General features: G+C 32.5%; 2 protein-coding genes across 2 annotated transcripts; both read left to right on the forward strand.

The window, feature by feature from the left end:
• Positions 1-3,034: 3,034 nt before the first annotated feature.
• On the forward strand, positions 3,035-4,089 carry LOC118039189 (uncharacterized). The gene is made up of 2 exons (XM_035045807.1): positions 3,035-3,798; positions 3,891-4,089. Exons 1-2 carry the CDS (start codon positions 3,035-3,037, stop codon positions 4,087-4,089), a joined length of 963 nt encoding a protein of 320 aa, XP_034901698.1.
• A 9,656-nt stretch (positions 4,090-13,745) lies between these two features.
• Positions 13,746-15,037, forward strand: LOC118039119 (ethylene-responsive transcription factor ERF034). The gene has a single exon (XM_035045728.2). The coding sequence runs from the start codon at positions 13,811-13,813 to the stop codon at positions 14,564-14,566; it is 756 nt and encodes a 251-aa protein (XP_034901619.1). The 5' UTR covers positions 13,746-13,810; the 3' UTR covers positions 14,567-15,037.
• Positions 15,038-15,354: the final 317 nt, after the last annotated feature.

A 15,354-nucleotide genomic window follows, 5' to 3' on the forward strand; every position in this document is an offset into this window, starting at 1 on the left:
GTTCTTACAAGAGGTGCATGCCCTGACTCGAACTCAAGACCTGCTGTGCAGATTTCAAACCCTTTGCCACCACGCTACACCCATTGGGGACGATTTTATTTTTATTGTACATTACAATTACTAAATTACACTTTAAAAAATAAAAATAAACCTAAGTCAAGGGTTGCTCTTTTACTTGTTGTATTTTTTCGCACAATGTAATTACTTAACTGTCCTTGGTATTTTATTTAATTTTTAACTTTCTTTGAAGGTGTTTTTAGCATTTTATTATGGATTTTATATAATTATCAAATAGAGATGAGGCAATTGAGTCTTTTAATATATATAAAATATATTTAGAAAAAAAAACAATTGTCACGTGCAATGTTGCATAAAAGAGCTCATGCCTTTTGTCCTCCCACGCCTTTTGGATGACGCATGCAGGCTCCTTCATTGTACAAACACCTCATTCCACAATGGTGTTAGGAGCAACACATCAAGAGCTTACTAGTGGTCGGGCGCATGTTGGCATCCAATTGGCGGTGACTTTAATGTACCTTTTTTTTTCTTATTCCTTTTTGCCTTCTCTTTTCATTGATAAAATACAAAAGTTTCGGTTCATTTGTTTTTTTTTTTGTACAATTTGATTTTTATTTTTTAATTGCTACTTATTGTTATTATTATTTTTCTTTTATTTTTTGTAGGCTAATTTTCTTTTTAATTTCACACTTTATCATCTAATTTCATTTATTTGTTTTTTCTTAAATTTTATCTTCATTCTTTTTATTGCTATTTTTTTTAATTATTTTTCTAATTTAACTTTATTGTCAATCTCATTCCTCAACATTTGATTTCAATTTATTTTTATGTCAAATTTTATCTTTTTTCCCCCCCTTCAATTTTGGCTCTCATCATTTAATTTCATTTAGTTTTTATATCAAATTTGATCTTTATTTTTTTTAATTACTATTTTTTTCCCTTTGATAAATGAATTTTTTTTTCAATTTCATTCATCGACATTTGATTTGATTTTAGTTTAATATCAAATTTTATTAGCTTTCTTTTTATTACTGTTTGTTTTGTTTTGCATCCTTTTTTTATTGTATTCTTTTTTCTAATTTCATCCTTTATTATTTTTGTGATTGAGGATTTTATTTTGTTAATTTTTAGGGTTTGCTTTCTATTAAGTTAGTTTCTGGCTCATGACTATAGTAACGAGTTTTAAATATTACACGAGTTAGCTTCAGTTTTTTTAGGTTCTTTATTAAAGTTGATTTTTTATGATCACATCTTTCAATATTTGATTTATTGAGAATTGATCTTTATGTTTTTGTTTTTGTAAAAATTATTTTTCTTTTTATTTTTGCCCTCCAGTATTGGTTTGTTTGAAATTGAATTTCATTGATTTATTTAATTAGCTTTTGATGAAGTTACCCTAGTATCATGACTAAGTCATGGATTTAGCATGCTAGCCTGTATGAGCTCGAGTTGGGTTTTTTACCCTTTTTTCTTTGCGTGTTTTTTTTTGTCAATTTGTTTATTGTCTTTGCATTTTTTTTATTAAGGTTAATGAAATTATACAAGTATGTCAATCCCAACCAAGTTAATGATCTAATTCTTGATTTTTTTTTCTTTTTAAAAAATGCTCATATCACATTAACATCCTGAAAAATTTTTGGCCAAGTCACTACATAACTCTGACCATCTATCTAATATATATCAATGGCGATATTGTTTAAGTGATTTAGGAAAGTAGAAACATTTATGGAAAGGAACTGAAAATCCTATCAACTTTAATAGTGACTGTCAATAAGTAAACGAGTCTAATTTAAATAGACGAAGTCTGAAGCGATGGGTGTTATTCTAGAACAATAACATTTTCTCTCTTAATGTGTTTTTGATATTAATAATGTAAGTTATTTTTTAAAAGTATTTTTAGTTTGAAAATTTATTAAAATAATTTTTATTTATTTTTAACATTGTTATATCAAAATTATAAAAAAAAACACACATAAAATAATCAATTTGATGCATTTTCAAGTGAAACATACTTATGAAGCACGTCCAGATACAATTTAAAACGCAAAAACAATCCATTTTTTAGAGCTTGTTTGAATATTATGATAATGATTGCTTTTTAAAATGATTTTTATTTAAAAATATATTAAAATAATATATTTTTTATTTTTTAAAATTTATTTTTAACATCGTGACATCAAAATAATAAAAAAATATATAAAAAACTTTTTTAAAAAAATAGTTTTCTACCGCAAATACAATTAGGATCTTACTAGGTTAGTGAAACTGGCAAAAGGGACGAAAGATGAGACAAATCTTTTTGTATTTTGGTCTCATGAAGTTTTTACTCCTCTTCTTAAACTTAACTCTGCCAATTAGGTCTCACCTTTGGGATGTTTATTTTAATTTTAATTATTATTAGTGTACTTTTTAATGTCAAGCATGTTATATAATAATTTCTGAACGAGTTATTTTATTATTTTTGTTGTTCAATAATTAATGCTACATTTTAAGACTTAACATGTTTTTTCTATTTTTTTTAGTGGGATATGAGCAGCACATTGGAAAATGTTTAGAGAACTGATGTTTTGCCTATTTTGAAAGAACTCTACTGTGTGGAAATCTTTTCCTTACCCCCCCAAGAGATCAACATTTAGTAGCATAGGCTCAGGCATCCATAATGGTGGCAGTAAGATACTGTGCGCGCGCGCCGCCGTAAGGCTACTGCAACGCTGCCCTATTTTTTTTTTTTTGAGAAACAAAATGATTTTGTTTAATTTACCTTTTTCTCCTTGAACTGCACTATGTTGTAATGGGCCGCATTGTTTCATGAATTCTTTCCTTTTCTTTCTGGGTTTTGCCGCTTCAATAAATCTCTCTACGAAAGTTGAAAACCAGCAGAGTTTTAGATATTAAAAACTTGACCAATTCACTAGGACTCCGGTCTTCGTCATCACTTCCTATGCAAACGCATTTCTTTCCCAAAGAGTTGCATTCCAATGCCAAGAGTCACTTGCATTTCTCTTCATCCCCTCAAATGCAGCTCCTCAAAGCCCTCTCCTTCGCTGCTTTCTTCAATCTGTTGCTTCTCATCTCACAAGCTGTGTACATGCTTCAAAACATGGCTGGAATTGGCAGTCTTGTTGACCTATTGCTTTTCTACACACTCGAGAGAATTCTTTACAATAGAATGGTATGCTCACTGCGCCAAAACTCCCAGCAAGTCAAGAAAGCAATTGCCCTTTGGCTAATGCTCGAGGAAATTGGCTACCGTGATCTAATCCGGACCATAAACTCCTTCGATAACGCCACCATTGAATCCTTATTTTATGAGGCATTGCAGTGCTTATTATGCATACACCCGAATTCGCCCCCGCCATTTGAATCAGATGAAACTCCAATTTTTACAGGCCTTTTTGACGAGCCTATGAACCCGAGGTTCTTTTACTACAACAGAGAATTCATGTACAAGCGCTACATGCACATCATGGAAACGGTTTGTGATCAAATCTTTGGCGAGACCAAGGCTGTTGAAGTTGACGAGTCAAGTTTGAGGCCAGCGATTAACCCCTTTGGAGAAGGGTCTAGTACTGGACATGAAGGTGTAGCAGTGTATGCTGCAGGGAATTCTAGTAGGGCAAGTGGTCAAGTAATTGGTGAGACATCCAGGCAATCAAGCTTGAATCCTGATGCCAGTGAATTTAATCCTGGACAGACCCCTGAAGATTCTCGTACAATGTTCCTGACGTTCTCATTGGGTTACCCTCTAAGCCGCGATGAAATTATTGATTTCTTTACATCGTATGTAAATGTTAAATAGTTTAATTAGCAATTCACACGTATCCATTCCAGTTCACTCTGTCTATTCACTCCAATTTTGCTCGTTTTTTCAGGAACTGTGGGGAAGTAGTACAGAATGTTTTCATTGAAAGTACTCAACCAGGCAAGGATCCACAGTTCGGACGAATTGTGTTCGCTAATTCCTTGGTGATACCAAGAGTACTTAATGGACAAACAAAAGCCAAATTCATGGTGAATCGTAAGCATCTATGGGCTCGTATTTATGTGCCTCGTCGCAGAGGTAGCAGCTAGCTTGGTAAATGATGGAGTAGAAACATTACAGATGATTTAATTACAAGTTTATAGCAGTAAAAAATCAAACATTACTTCTTGTTAGTGCTTCTGTTTGAACCACACATGGCTGCAGAATATAGCTGGCTGCTGTCTTAGCTATAATTTTCCGGGAATTAATGCAGGAGTACACTTTCAATCATTTTTTGTCCCCTCTGAAATATTTTAATAATAGATTGTAGGCAACTCCATTCTGCATTCTAATTTCTATATGCTCCTACATTTTCTGGAGATGGCTACGGTTCGTGGTTGAAGGAAAATGGAAGAGTACAGCGCTGAATGATTTGTCATTATATCCTGTAATGTTGTCACTGAATTTGTAAAGAACAAGTGAAATTTCTGTATGGAATTTGTTTAGGAATGTGCTCCAGAAAAATAATTTCTTAAATGATTTTACTGAATAACTTGCAGCTAATGCCTCTTGCGAATAAAAAAACGCCTGAGTTGGAGCCTTGATAGAAGAAAACTTATCAGGTGTGAATGTTCCGGTGGATAGCCTGAGCAAACTGAACGGAGTTTACATCTCATGTTGTTAAAGCGAGAGAAAAGTCGAGAGAAAGATCATTAACATAGAACTAAGTCTAAGACGATAGAGTGTGTGCAGCAAAACTGTCATGTCAACTGAAGCAAGCCAGAAAGCCATCATTAACACAGAGGGAGAATAGGGCTTCAACAGAGTTTTTGAACCAAAGAAACTAAAATCATCAGAAAACAGTTAGGAGTGTCGATACATGACATCATGCGACGGCTTCACTTTGTTTTATTAATAAAAAGATTAATAGGAGGAAATGTAGACTCCTCATCTAGTAATTTAAAAGAATTAAAAATCCTAAATTAGACACTAATCCTAGAAAATTTAAGTACTAGATTAGTTATGAATTAAAAGAATATAACACTACCCTTAAAACATATTTTTAAGAGAAATGTTATCTTACTTGTGCTTTTATTTTATTTTATTCAAATGCTATAATATTTCGAGTTTATTTGTAATTTGTTTTTAAAGATAGTTAATGTCAGTCTCTAAAAATATGAGACACGTCAAAAATAATATCAATCCCTAAAAATAGAAGACTCATCTAAAATATTGACGTTTAACTCTAAAAAGAAGAGTTACGTTTGAGTTACAAAAACAAACAATAGACATTTTTAAACTTTTGACATCGGTTCTTTTATATATATATAAAGACGTGTCGACAAACAATGTTCATTCTTAAATTAGGCATAACCCATACTTGAGAATTGAGCTTTGGACTTGCGCACAATGACAGGATAAGATGGGTGTTGGACCCATATCGTTATTCTTTTATATATTTATTTCGGATATTTTACAAAATACAAAGAGATTTTTACAAATACTTGTATAAAAAATAAATAAAAAACCACCAGGAATCCCTAAAATTACCCGAGTGCCATTATATAGTAAAAAGACTGAAATACCCTTGATCTTCTCAAGAAATTATAAAAATACTTCTAGTGGCACATGTAGCTCATGTGCGACCACTGTTAGAGGGGTGAAATTATTCAACTAGATTACAGACAAAAGAGGGCAGATTCTAGTAGATATAGGGGATAGGATTCTGATGATGGTGATTGTACTCGTCGTTGATAGCTGATGAGATAGAATCGACGACTTGAAACTTCGGTTGGCCGAAGATGTCGCGGTCTTTTCTCGGCATGAATACAACGACGATGAAGGTGATGAAACCCGCTTGGGGTTTGCTTGCTAGGAGGAGAGGAACCTTTTTGTGGTGAGCCGGCGCCTTAAGGTGGTTGAAGTTGGGAGATCCATGTAGAGAGAGAGACGTCGGTGAGAGGAGAGAGAATCCCTGAGATTTGCTATGGTGCGGATGCGAACATTGTAAGCTGGTGAATCGGATGCTAGCTGACCGCCCAATCAGTTTTGATTTGATCTTTCAACTGCGATTGACTTGATCTAACAATTGATCAAATGGTCATGTTTAACAGTTATTGACTTCGATGTGATAGGTTGCATTAAATGCTTAGTGTACCCGGTGATGTGACAAGATAGGATCAAAGATAAATATTTTCAAGAGCTTAAATATATTTGAGTTTTAATTTAGTGTAGCAAGCTGTATTATATTAGATCCAATCAAGTGCTCCAAACTAAATACTATTAGATCTAACTATTAGGATATCTTTTATATTTTTATAATTATTTTAAAAAAATCAATATTTTACTCACAAGAAAAAAAAAACTATAAAAAATATGAATAGTTATTCTATTAACTTCTTATCGTCTCTCTCTCTCTCTCCTTTGAATTTTCATTGATTTTTATAGTCCAATCCTGAGAGGACATGAAAATTTATAACTAGGAGATACGACTCTGTCCTAAAGAAAATATTTCACCACCCCAACTACACCAACTACTACAATAAAAACTTCCATATTATTGCTTTTATTTTATTATATATAATAATAAATATTTTTATGGGTAGAACTAAAAACTTAAATTAGTATTAGAAAAAGCTCATTTCAACCACTAAAAATCAATTTTAATTACTAAAAAATTAATTTGAAACACCAAAAATATTTTTCGACCGGTATCAACTCAATGGACCGAGTTTGGAACAAGAATAGTGGTTTTGACTCAAAATGGCTTGCAACTCATTTTTTATCTCGGTCAACATGGTCTAACCTGTATTGGCTCGGTGGGCCCGATTTTGACCCGAAACAGCATGAAATTCATATTTGAACCCTGGTCAACATGGTTTGATCCATATTAAACTGGTGGGATCGGTTTTCATCGAAAATGACGATTTTGACCCGAAACGGTCCAAAACTCATTTTTTACCTTGGTGGATATGGTTTGACTTATATGGACCCAGTGAACTTTTTTTTTTTTTTTATGAAAAAGGCGGTTGACCTGAGAAAATATATTTTTGAATTTTAAACTTTTTTTTGAATTTTTTTGGACTTTTATGAATAAAAATAGAAATAAAATAATATTCAAATTTTTTTTGAAGAATCCAAAATTAGATTATTACAAGGATAACGAAAACCCAGGTGGTGATATCATGGTTCAAATCCAAAGTATGATTTTATGATCAAGATGCTCCTGGTTTGGCTGCAGCGTCAGCTGTGATATTTTCCTGCCCTCAGTGTATGAGCAAGTCTGATCTAATGAAAATAAAAAATTAAAAAAAATTCTGGCAGCAATGACAAGAACTGACATTTCCAGTCGGGAAATCGAGATCCCCATGAACCTTTATTTTCATATTACTACCGAAGAATAATGTGCAATTTGGCTAAAGGAGTTTAGGCAAGGGGGCTGGATGGCAACTGGCATTGGACTTCTGCTAGATCTAAAGGTGCGGTGCAGTTTGTGTTAAGATTTTCCATGGTCAACTTCACAAAGACTCAGTTATTTTGACTTGTCAAAATAATAAAAAAGAACAAAGAAAGAAACAAACATTTAGTAATTAGACACTGATGAAAGTGAGTTCTCTAGAATTGACGATAGGTACTTGCAACGATGTGGGAAACAGAGTTCAATCATCACGACAAGTCGTTTTTGCAGCCACTATATATATCAGTGGCCGTATGCTATTGTAGATTACATAAAAAAGTGGCTACAAAAGCAACAGGGACTCACTGTTTGAACTGGGGAATTAGCACAGAGGCGCTTAAATTCAGATTTACCTGTGTTGAAACTAGTGATCTCTGTCATAACAAGAAGCAACGTTGTGTACATTCACTGTTGCAGATAGAGTGGACATAGCAATAGCCCAGTCTTCAAGCAACACTTTGTAAAATCTCTATCAAGAGTAGAAACAGCAGTGTCAAATAGATTAATTTAAAGTTCTTCTAACACTAAGGGTCTGGTCTGTTTAAGATTACGACGGAGATTATATTTTAAAGTGATTATTATATTAAAATGATTCAAAAACATTACTTAATTTAAAGAAAAAAAACAAATTCCAAAAAATAGTAAATGAAAAACATCCATGGCTTCGTTCTTTCACGCCCCCAGCAGAAAAGATATCTAGAACGAACAAGCCTACCGAAAACCATTCAGGCTGTTGGTCTCTGGATCGAATTTAAGAAATAAGTTTTTGGTCTATCTGATGGTTCATTTGGTTTTCATGATTTCGTTTCAAGTTTATATTCACAATCCTCGTCCTTTTTTATTATTATTATTATATATATCCCATCTGGTGTTCAATTTAGATGAGTGAAGCACCACCAAATAGTAATTTTATTTATTTATTAATATAAATTATTAGATTAATTTATATATATCTTGATTAATTTTATAAATTTTAAAATTAATAATGATATAAATTTTTAATGATTCTTAAAAAATTCAAACTCAAATTGAGAAGTAAATGTTATTGTTTAGATTAATTTTCAATTTTAATATTGAATTACTGAAAAAAAGAAGTTTATTTTATTGATCAATATCTGCCCACAGCATTCAAGAAACCTGTAGCACCCAGAACGCAGCGTATCAAAGGGGACTTTGAGTAAAGTAATTTTGTAATATAATTCAAAATCTAATTTAGTTAAGAAAGTGTTTTAAAAATTTAAATAAATCACCTCGGACCAGCAAATGTCTGAGAACTCGGCTGTCAGGACAGCAGTTCGTTCTTCAAGAATCAAGGGGTGGAAAAATATGTTTTTGTTCCAATTTAAACCGGTGGATAATGGTCCATCCTCTCAATTTGGTAGCCTATTTGACTTTCCGGTGTTCCCACGTTTTTTTTTTTTTTAATTTAAAAATTTGTTTAAATAAATTATTTTGATATGATGATGTTAAAAATAAATTTTAAAAAATAAAAAAATATTATTTGAAAATATTTTTAAGTAAAATATATTTTGAAAAGTAATAATAATTCTATTAAAACCCGGTTCTCTTCGATAGCATCTGGGAAGACGTCCAATCACCGTATAGCAAAAATTTGATTTTCTGGCAGAGAACTAAACATTTCCAGTCAAGATCCCCATCAGCCTTTGTTTTCATATTACTGCCGAAGAATAACGTGCAATTTGGCTAATGGAGTTTAGGCAAGGGGGCTGGATGGCAACTGGCATTGGACTTCTGCTAGATCTAACGGTATGGTGCAGTTTGTGTTAAGATTTTCCATGGTCAACATCTCAAAGACTCAGTTATTTTGACTTGTCAAAATAAATAAATAAATAAATAAGAACAAAGAAAGAGGCAAATATTTAGCAATTCGATACTGGATGAAAGTGAGTTCTCTATAATTTACGATAGGTCCTCGCAACGATGTGAGAAGCAGAGTTCAATCATCACGACAAGTCGTTTTTGCAGCCAATATATATCAGTGGCTTCGAGAATCAAGGGGTGGAAAATTATGGTCCCTTGGCCATGATTGCACATCCAAACTTAGAAAACGGCCTGACACTACGAATGACGTTGTTATTTCATCTTGCAATTTATTTATCAATTATTTATATTTTTAGAAGTTCATTTTATTTATAGTATGCTTTTACTTGGGTTGAGGTTTTAATTTTCTTGGCCAATAATGGTACAGCTGGTTCCGCATTGATGGATACTTGAGAAGGACCATACCAATGGACGGGACAATGACAATGCTTGAGATTATTAGGGAAGGAAAAAGAAAAGGATCAGAAGAAAAATAAAGCCCTTTTCTTTTGAAGCTTATAGGAAGGTTTTTCTTTTTCCAAGACAAAAATGACAAATCATTTGAAAACTTTCGAGGAGCAAATTGTTGCCCTACGTTTATTGGAATATCTTTTTTATATATCTGGAAGAGCTATATCTTGAATAGTTCATGAAAAAGATGTATCGTGATGTGATGTATTATTAAAAAGTTCAAATCAATAATTAATGTGAGATAAGTTTATTTATATTTTCTTTAAAATATACCTATATTTTACATCATTTTAAATAAATACAAGGGTTTCTGTAATAAAAAGTAATTTCTGTAACAAAAATGATTTTTTAAATTAAAAGCAAAATAGTTAAGATTGCTAATTCAATTTATTTTCATTAGTATTTTATTCTAAATATAATAGTTTATTAATTGAATACAAATTTACTTATGAATTAAAATCAATTGACATGTGATTTGATTTTAAATAAAATATAAACGGATTAAAGATTTGAATGATAATTTGAGGATCCATCCCACCTAACTCTGTTTATATTAAATTTTTATTTAGTTTTACCATAAAAAAAAACTTGCTTTGTGTAAGTATGGATGAAGGGTGGACCCATCCCACCATCCAACCAATACCCGCTCTTTTTTTTTTTTTTTTCTATAAAAGCATATAATTGGACTAGAACTTGCTTTGTGGATTAAAACTATGGTAATGAGGCTGTGCCATTTGTCACTCTTTCATTCGACCAAAGCATATAATTGACACCTGTGAATTTAGATAATATTTTCTAGTAATTTAATTAAGGTTTCTAATTCAATTTATTTCCATATGTATTTCAAATCTTAACATTTTATTCAATTATATGATTTAATATTTTAATTGAGATATAGAAATTATAATAAATTATTAATTGAATTCAATTCTAAATATAATTTGATTGCAAGTATGTTTGTGCTTGCTTTAAGATTGAAATTATGAGATTTTCTTGTAAAATGAGTGAAATTTCTAGTAAAAAATTGCTTAGAATGCAAGAATCGAGTAAGAATTTTGAGCACCTTCACTCTTATAAAATTTATTTTTTTTTTCTTGTTTTTTTTTGGGGTTAATTATTAAGGTACTTCGTACCCCTTAAATTGGTGTTTCACTCTCCAGGAAATTTTATTAATTTTGGTTTTCTCTCTTGTTAAAATACATTTAGTGAGTTTATTTAATAATTTGTAATCAAAATAAATTAAGTTGTATGATAAGATAAGTTACTGTGCTATATAAATAAAAATACTTAATTGCTTATAATTGAAGTGAAAAAGAATTATTTGATTAACCAAATAGTTTTTATTTTTTGCATTACATCCTACACATATTGTGTTTTAAATTTTGATTTTTTAAAAGCTAAAAAAAATATTTTTCATTTATGGAATCTGTTTTTTATTTATTTTTCATGTAAAAATTTATTTATTTTAATTAAAAAAATTAAAAACTTTTTTAAATAAAAACCATAAAAACTAACACAATACTAAATACACACTTAAAATCATCAGAGCAATAGTAAATAAAAATACATCACTGCCCTTAACTCATTTTCCACTCTTCATTTAAGGAAAAAAGAAGAAGTAAAAGGCATTTATCATTAACCTATTCACTGGAGATTATAATCCTATGCACTAGAGAGTTCTATTCCAATAAGAATGGAAATCATGCATCCTTAAAAGTCATCTAAAAATTCAGTTTGTAAAAAGATGATATAGGCTATAGGGACTATATCCAATGACCCAAAATTAAGGGACGAACTTCATCCCTAAAGATGTTCTACAAGGACAAATACTGTTCTTAAAAGTTCACTTAAAATCAGTTTAGAAAAGGATAACCTAGTTTACTGGGGCAAATTTCTTCCCTAATGAGCCAAAGGAGAAGGGCAAAATTCGTCTCGAAATCTCACCTAAAATTAGATTTCTAAATAAAAATGTGTGTTTTTTAGACTAAATTTGTCTTCCATAGCACCCATCGGGGACGAACTTCGGCCCCCCACAGCATCCAATGGAGATGAAATTTGTCTCCAATAGAATCCAGTGAGGACGAATTACGTCCCTTATTAGCCTCAAATAAACAAATTTTAAAAACTTTAGGGACGAATTTGAACTTTTCATCCTAGAAAGCTTTAGGGATGCTCAGCGGGGGACGATTCTCTTTTGATATCCCCTCCGGTCAAGAATTGGGCCTCACGATCTCTCTAGGTAATATGCTTCTCTCAATGTTTACGTTCATAGTTTGATTTTCTAGTCTCCTAAGCAGCTCAACTACAGCAAGAGCATGGAAAATTGAGTGTTTCTTATCCCGAACCTTTTTCTAGTTTTCTCAAAGCCTCTTGTTCATATCTCTCATTAAAGATTCTACAATCTAGCTAGCAGACATTTTGCCAACCCGAGTGAGAATTTGGGATATATATATAGTCAATAGATTCTTTTTCGAAAGCAATATATAACCCTCCAATGTATATATGGCGATCTTCAAGTCTGAAAGCTAATTATCAGGACACACATTCCATTCATGCATGTATGTTCCCAAAAAATAAATATAAAACATATAAATAAGTAATATAAAATAATAATCAGGATCCCCTTTGGAAATTAAATTACGCTATTTGTACCCCTTGTTAATTACATGTTTTTTTTATTGGAATATTGGTTATTAAATTTGTGACTGATGGGATTTTTTTTTTTTTTGAGAAAGACAATCAAACATTTTTCAAACACGATCCTTGTTCTCATCTAACAAGTTTTTTTCTTAAAAAAAACTCCATTCATTTTTCTTGATTTTAATGGAACTCCTTATAAGTTTTTTTTTTATCTACTATTATATAAACCGTAATATTGGAGATGAAAAGACTTTGAGACAAAAATATAGGTACCAAAAGACTTTAGTTGATGGCATGCATTTTAATTAGCCTCCAGTGTCAAATTCGCGTCTGTGTCTGTATATAAAATCCATGTTGGCTGTCTTCCTAATTAAGGCCATTCCTATCATTCATACTGTTGACCATTCGACTCCAAAAGAAAATAAACAAAATGCAGCATAATTGGATTATTTTGAAATGAACAAAATTATTTTTCTTAACAGAAGGTAAAAAAAAATCCAAAAATTCTCTCTTTTTTTCCTATAACATAACTTTACTAAAATTCTCTCTTGCTTGATAGAATTATTAGATGCGATAAATGAAGCGGATTCATTAAAAGAAATGGGAAAAAAAAAAAAACAGAAAATCAAGAGCGTAAGCTTGGAGATGAGTTTCGTCATGAACACTTGTATTTTAAGAAAAGAGGCTGTGCCTTTGAAACTTGCATTTCTAGCTGTCTAGTTTCTTGACTTCCAGAGGATATTTGAATCACCAGGATGCAATTATTTTAGCTGATAGCGTCACGTTAATCTTGTCCTAAAAGATCCAGAATTAAATTTTCCTCACAGGTTATAAGAGTTAATAAGAGAGAAAGGTTGCCCTAGCTGGAAGATTATGACATGTAGTGTGAGAAAAAAACAGAAGGACAATCGGATAAAGCAGTAGCCAGTATTTCACGATGCACAAGGGTGCTCCACAAGAGGGGACCCAAGCCAGCTTTCATTTTAAATTCATGACTTTAATGGATATTGGATCGAGGATATTATTGAGCAAAAGGTATTACTGCCTTACCATTCTTCTCCAACAAGGCTTTAAATTACCACCTAGCGTGTTAATTATATGTATATATAGCTTGCACTTCAAGATCAAATATATATGAAACATTACTCAAAGAAAAATATGAAGGAATTAATTAGGAATGATTTAAATAGAAAAGCCAAACTATGCACTATTTAAAATCGAAATAAGGTAAAGAATTACCAAGACTGTAACCCCTTTTGTGTTTTAGGTCTTTTTTTAGGACCCATTTCTTTGATGAATCGCATATTCTTGCTTTTCTTTATATATATATCTTCATTGTAATGACTTAAAATACTACAATTAATTAATGACCAATAATCCCTTGTTTCAAGCTCTTTCCATCACACACATCTAATTACTTTCTTTCCTACTTTCTCTTTCCCATGGAAACATCACTAAATATACAATGTGATGCTCAAACTACCACCTTTTCCTCTTCTTCAGTCGCCTCTTCCTTCTCTTCCTTCCCTTCTCCAATGAACAATTCCAGGGAGCAAGATCGGTCTCAAGACAGCTCTACGCGAAACCAAGACCCGAAGAACAATAATGAAAGTAACAAAAAGGCTAAGAGTGGTGGAAATGCTGGGAGGCACCCATCCTACCGCGGAGTAAGAAGGCGGCAATGGGGCAAATGGGTGTCCGAAATCCGGCAACCAAAGAAGAAGTCAAGAATCTGGCTAGGAACTTTCCCAACACCGGAAATGGCGGCTCGAGCTCACGATGTAGCTGCCCTTACAATTAAAGGTCATTCAGCTCACCTTAATTTCCCCGAACTCGCTCATGAATTTCCACGTCCAGCTAGTTCATCTCCCAAAGATATTCAAGCTGCCGCTGCCATAGCAGCTACCTTGAGCTGCAAGACAAGTCAAAAGGGCCGTGAAACCGAAGCTGAAGACGAGCTGATGCTTCCTCACTCCCCGGATAGTATTCTGGCATCTAATGAGACACGGGAGTATTCATTAAGCTCGCCATTAAGAGATGATGGTGATGACACATTCATCGATTTGCCGGATATTTTGCAAGGCCATCAGTTTGATGAGTTTTGTTGCTTGTCATCATGGCAGCTGGTTGGAGCCGAGACTTCTGATGTCGGACTTTGGCATCCCGAGGAGCCTTCTGGGAATATACCATTCAAGTAGAAACATCTATAAAAGCCAGCACCGTGCTCAATTTCTGCAAAGGACTGAGACAGATAAGTCAGTAAGTCCAGGTATGAATATATACATATATATATATATATATATATATACACAAGTTGGGTTTTGACACAGATATTGTAAAACCTGATTACTGCAGCTTGGATTTTCATGAAGTGACCATTAGGTGTACATATAATAGCAGTGCCTTATTCCCTTTCGATCTACACGAACCTTACCTCGTACAGATATTGAATAAATGGCAAAGTTTAATTATGAGTATATATAATAAATTGTGGTCGTGAATCCCATATGTATGACCCGAATGCTTATGTTTATTCCATTTTTCCTTTTCTGATCCTTGATCATGCGTCTTCTCTATTTTATTTTGTTTTTTCTTGAATCAGACTCAATTATCCACCTGCTTTAATTTGATAAACATTGCTATGATCATGGGCGCCTGAAGCTCGATGATCAATCATAAATAACATATATGTGGCAGCCTCTAATTCATTTTTTCTTTTCATTTTTGCTGAATGCTCTTTCTCACTAACCCATCTCCCCTAATAAATCCAGCCTCGTGATGTTGAATATGGAAAAACATTTATCCACACCCCATCAAACAAAACTGGTTAAAATAAAAATGGTGATCTGTGATCAGTGCTGTGTGTGATTCTATATGGTGCTTCATTTGGTCTTGCAATCACTATTTTCTCAATATCTTTCTCCATAAGCCACTGAAACTAGACATTAGCTATTGGTGGAATTATACTGTTAAAATGTAAGATTCT

This window comes from Populus alba, chromosome 1 (assembly GCF_005239225.2).
Source record: "Populus alba chromosome 1, ASM523922v2, whole genome shotgun sequence".
NCBI lineage: Eukaryota > Viridiplantae > Streptophyta > Magnoliopsida > Malpighiales > Salicaceae > Populus > Populus alba.

Bases quoted from the DNA above. Each gene is read 5' to 3' on its own strand.
- LOC118039189 (XM_035045807.1), top strand. From the start codon at position 3,035: ATGCAGCTCCTCAAAGCCCTCTCCTTCGCTGCTTTCTTCAATCTGTTG. The intron at 3,799-3,890 runs GTATGTAAATGT...TCGTTTTTTCAG, and splicing joins ATTATTGATTTCTTTACATC to GAACTGTGGGGAAGTAGTAC.
- LOC118039119 (XM_035045728.2), top strand. From the start codon at position 13,811: ATGGAAACATCACTAAATATACAATGTGATGCTCAAACTACCACCTTT.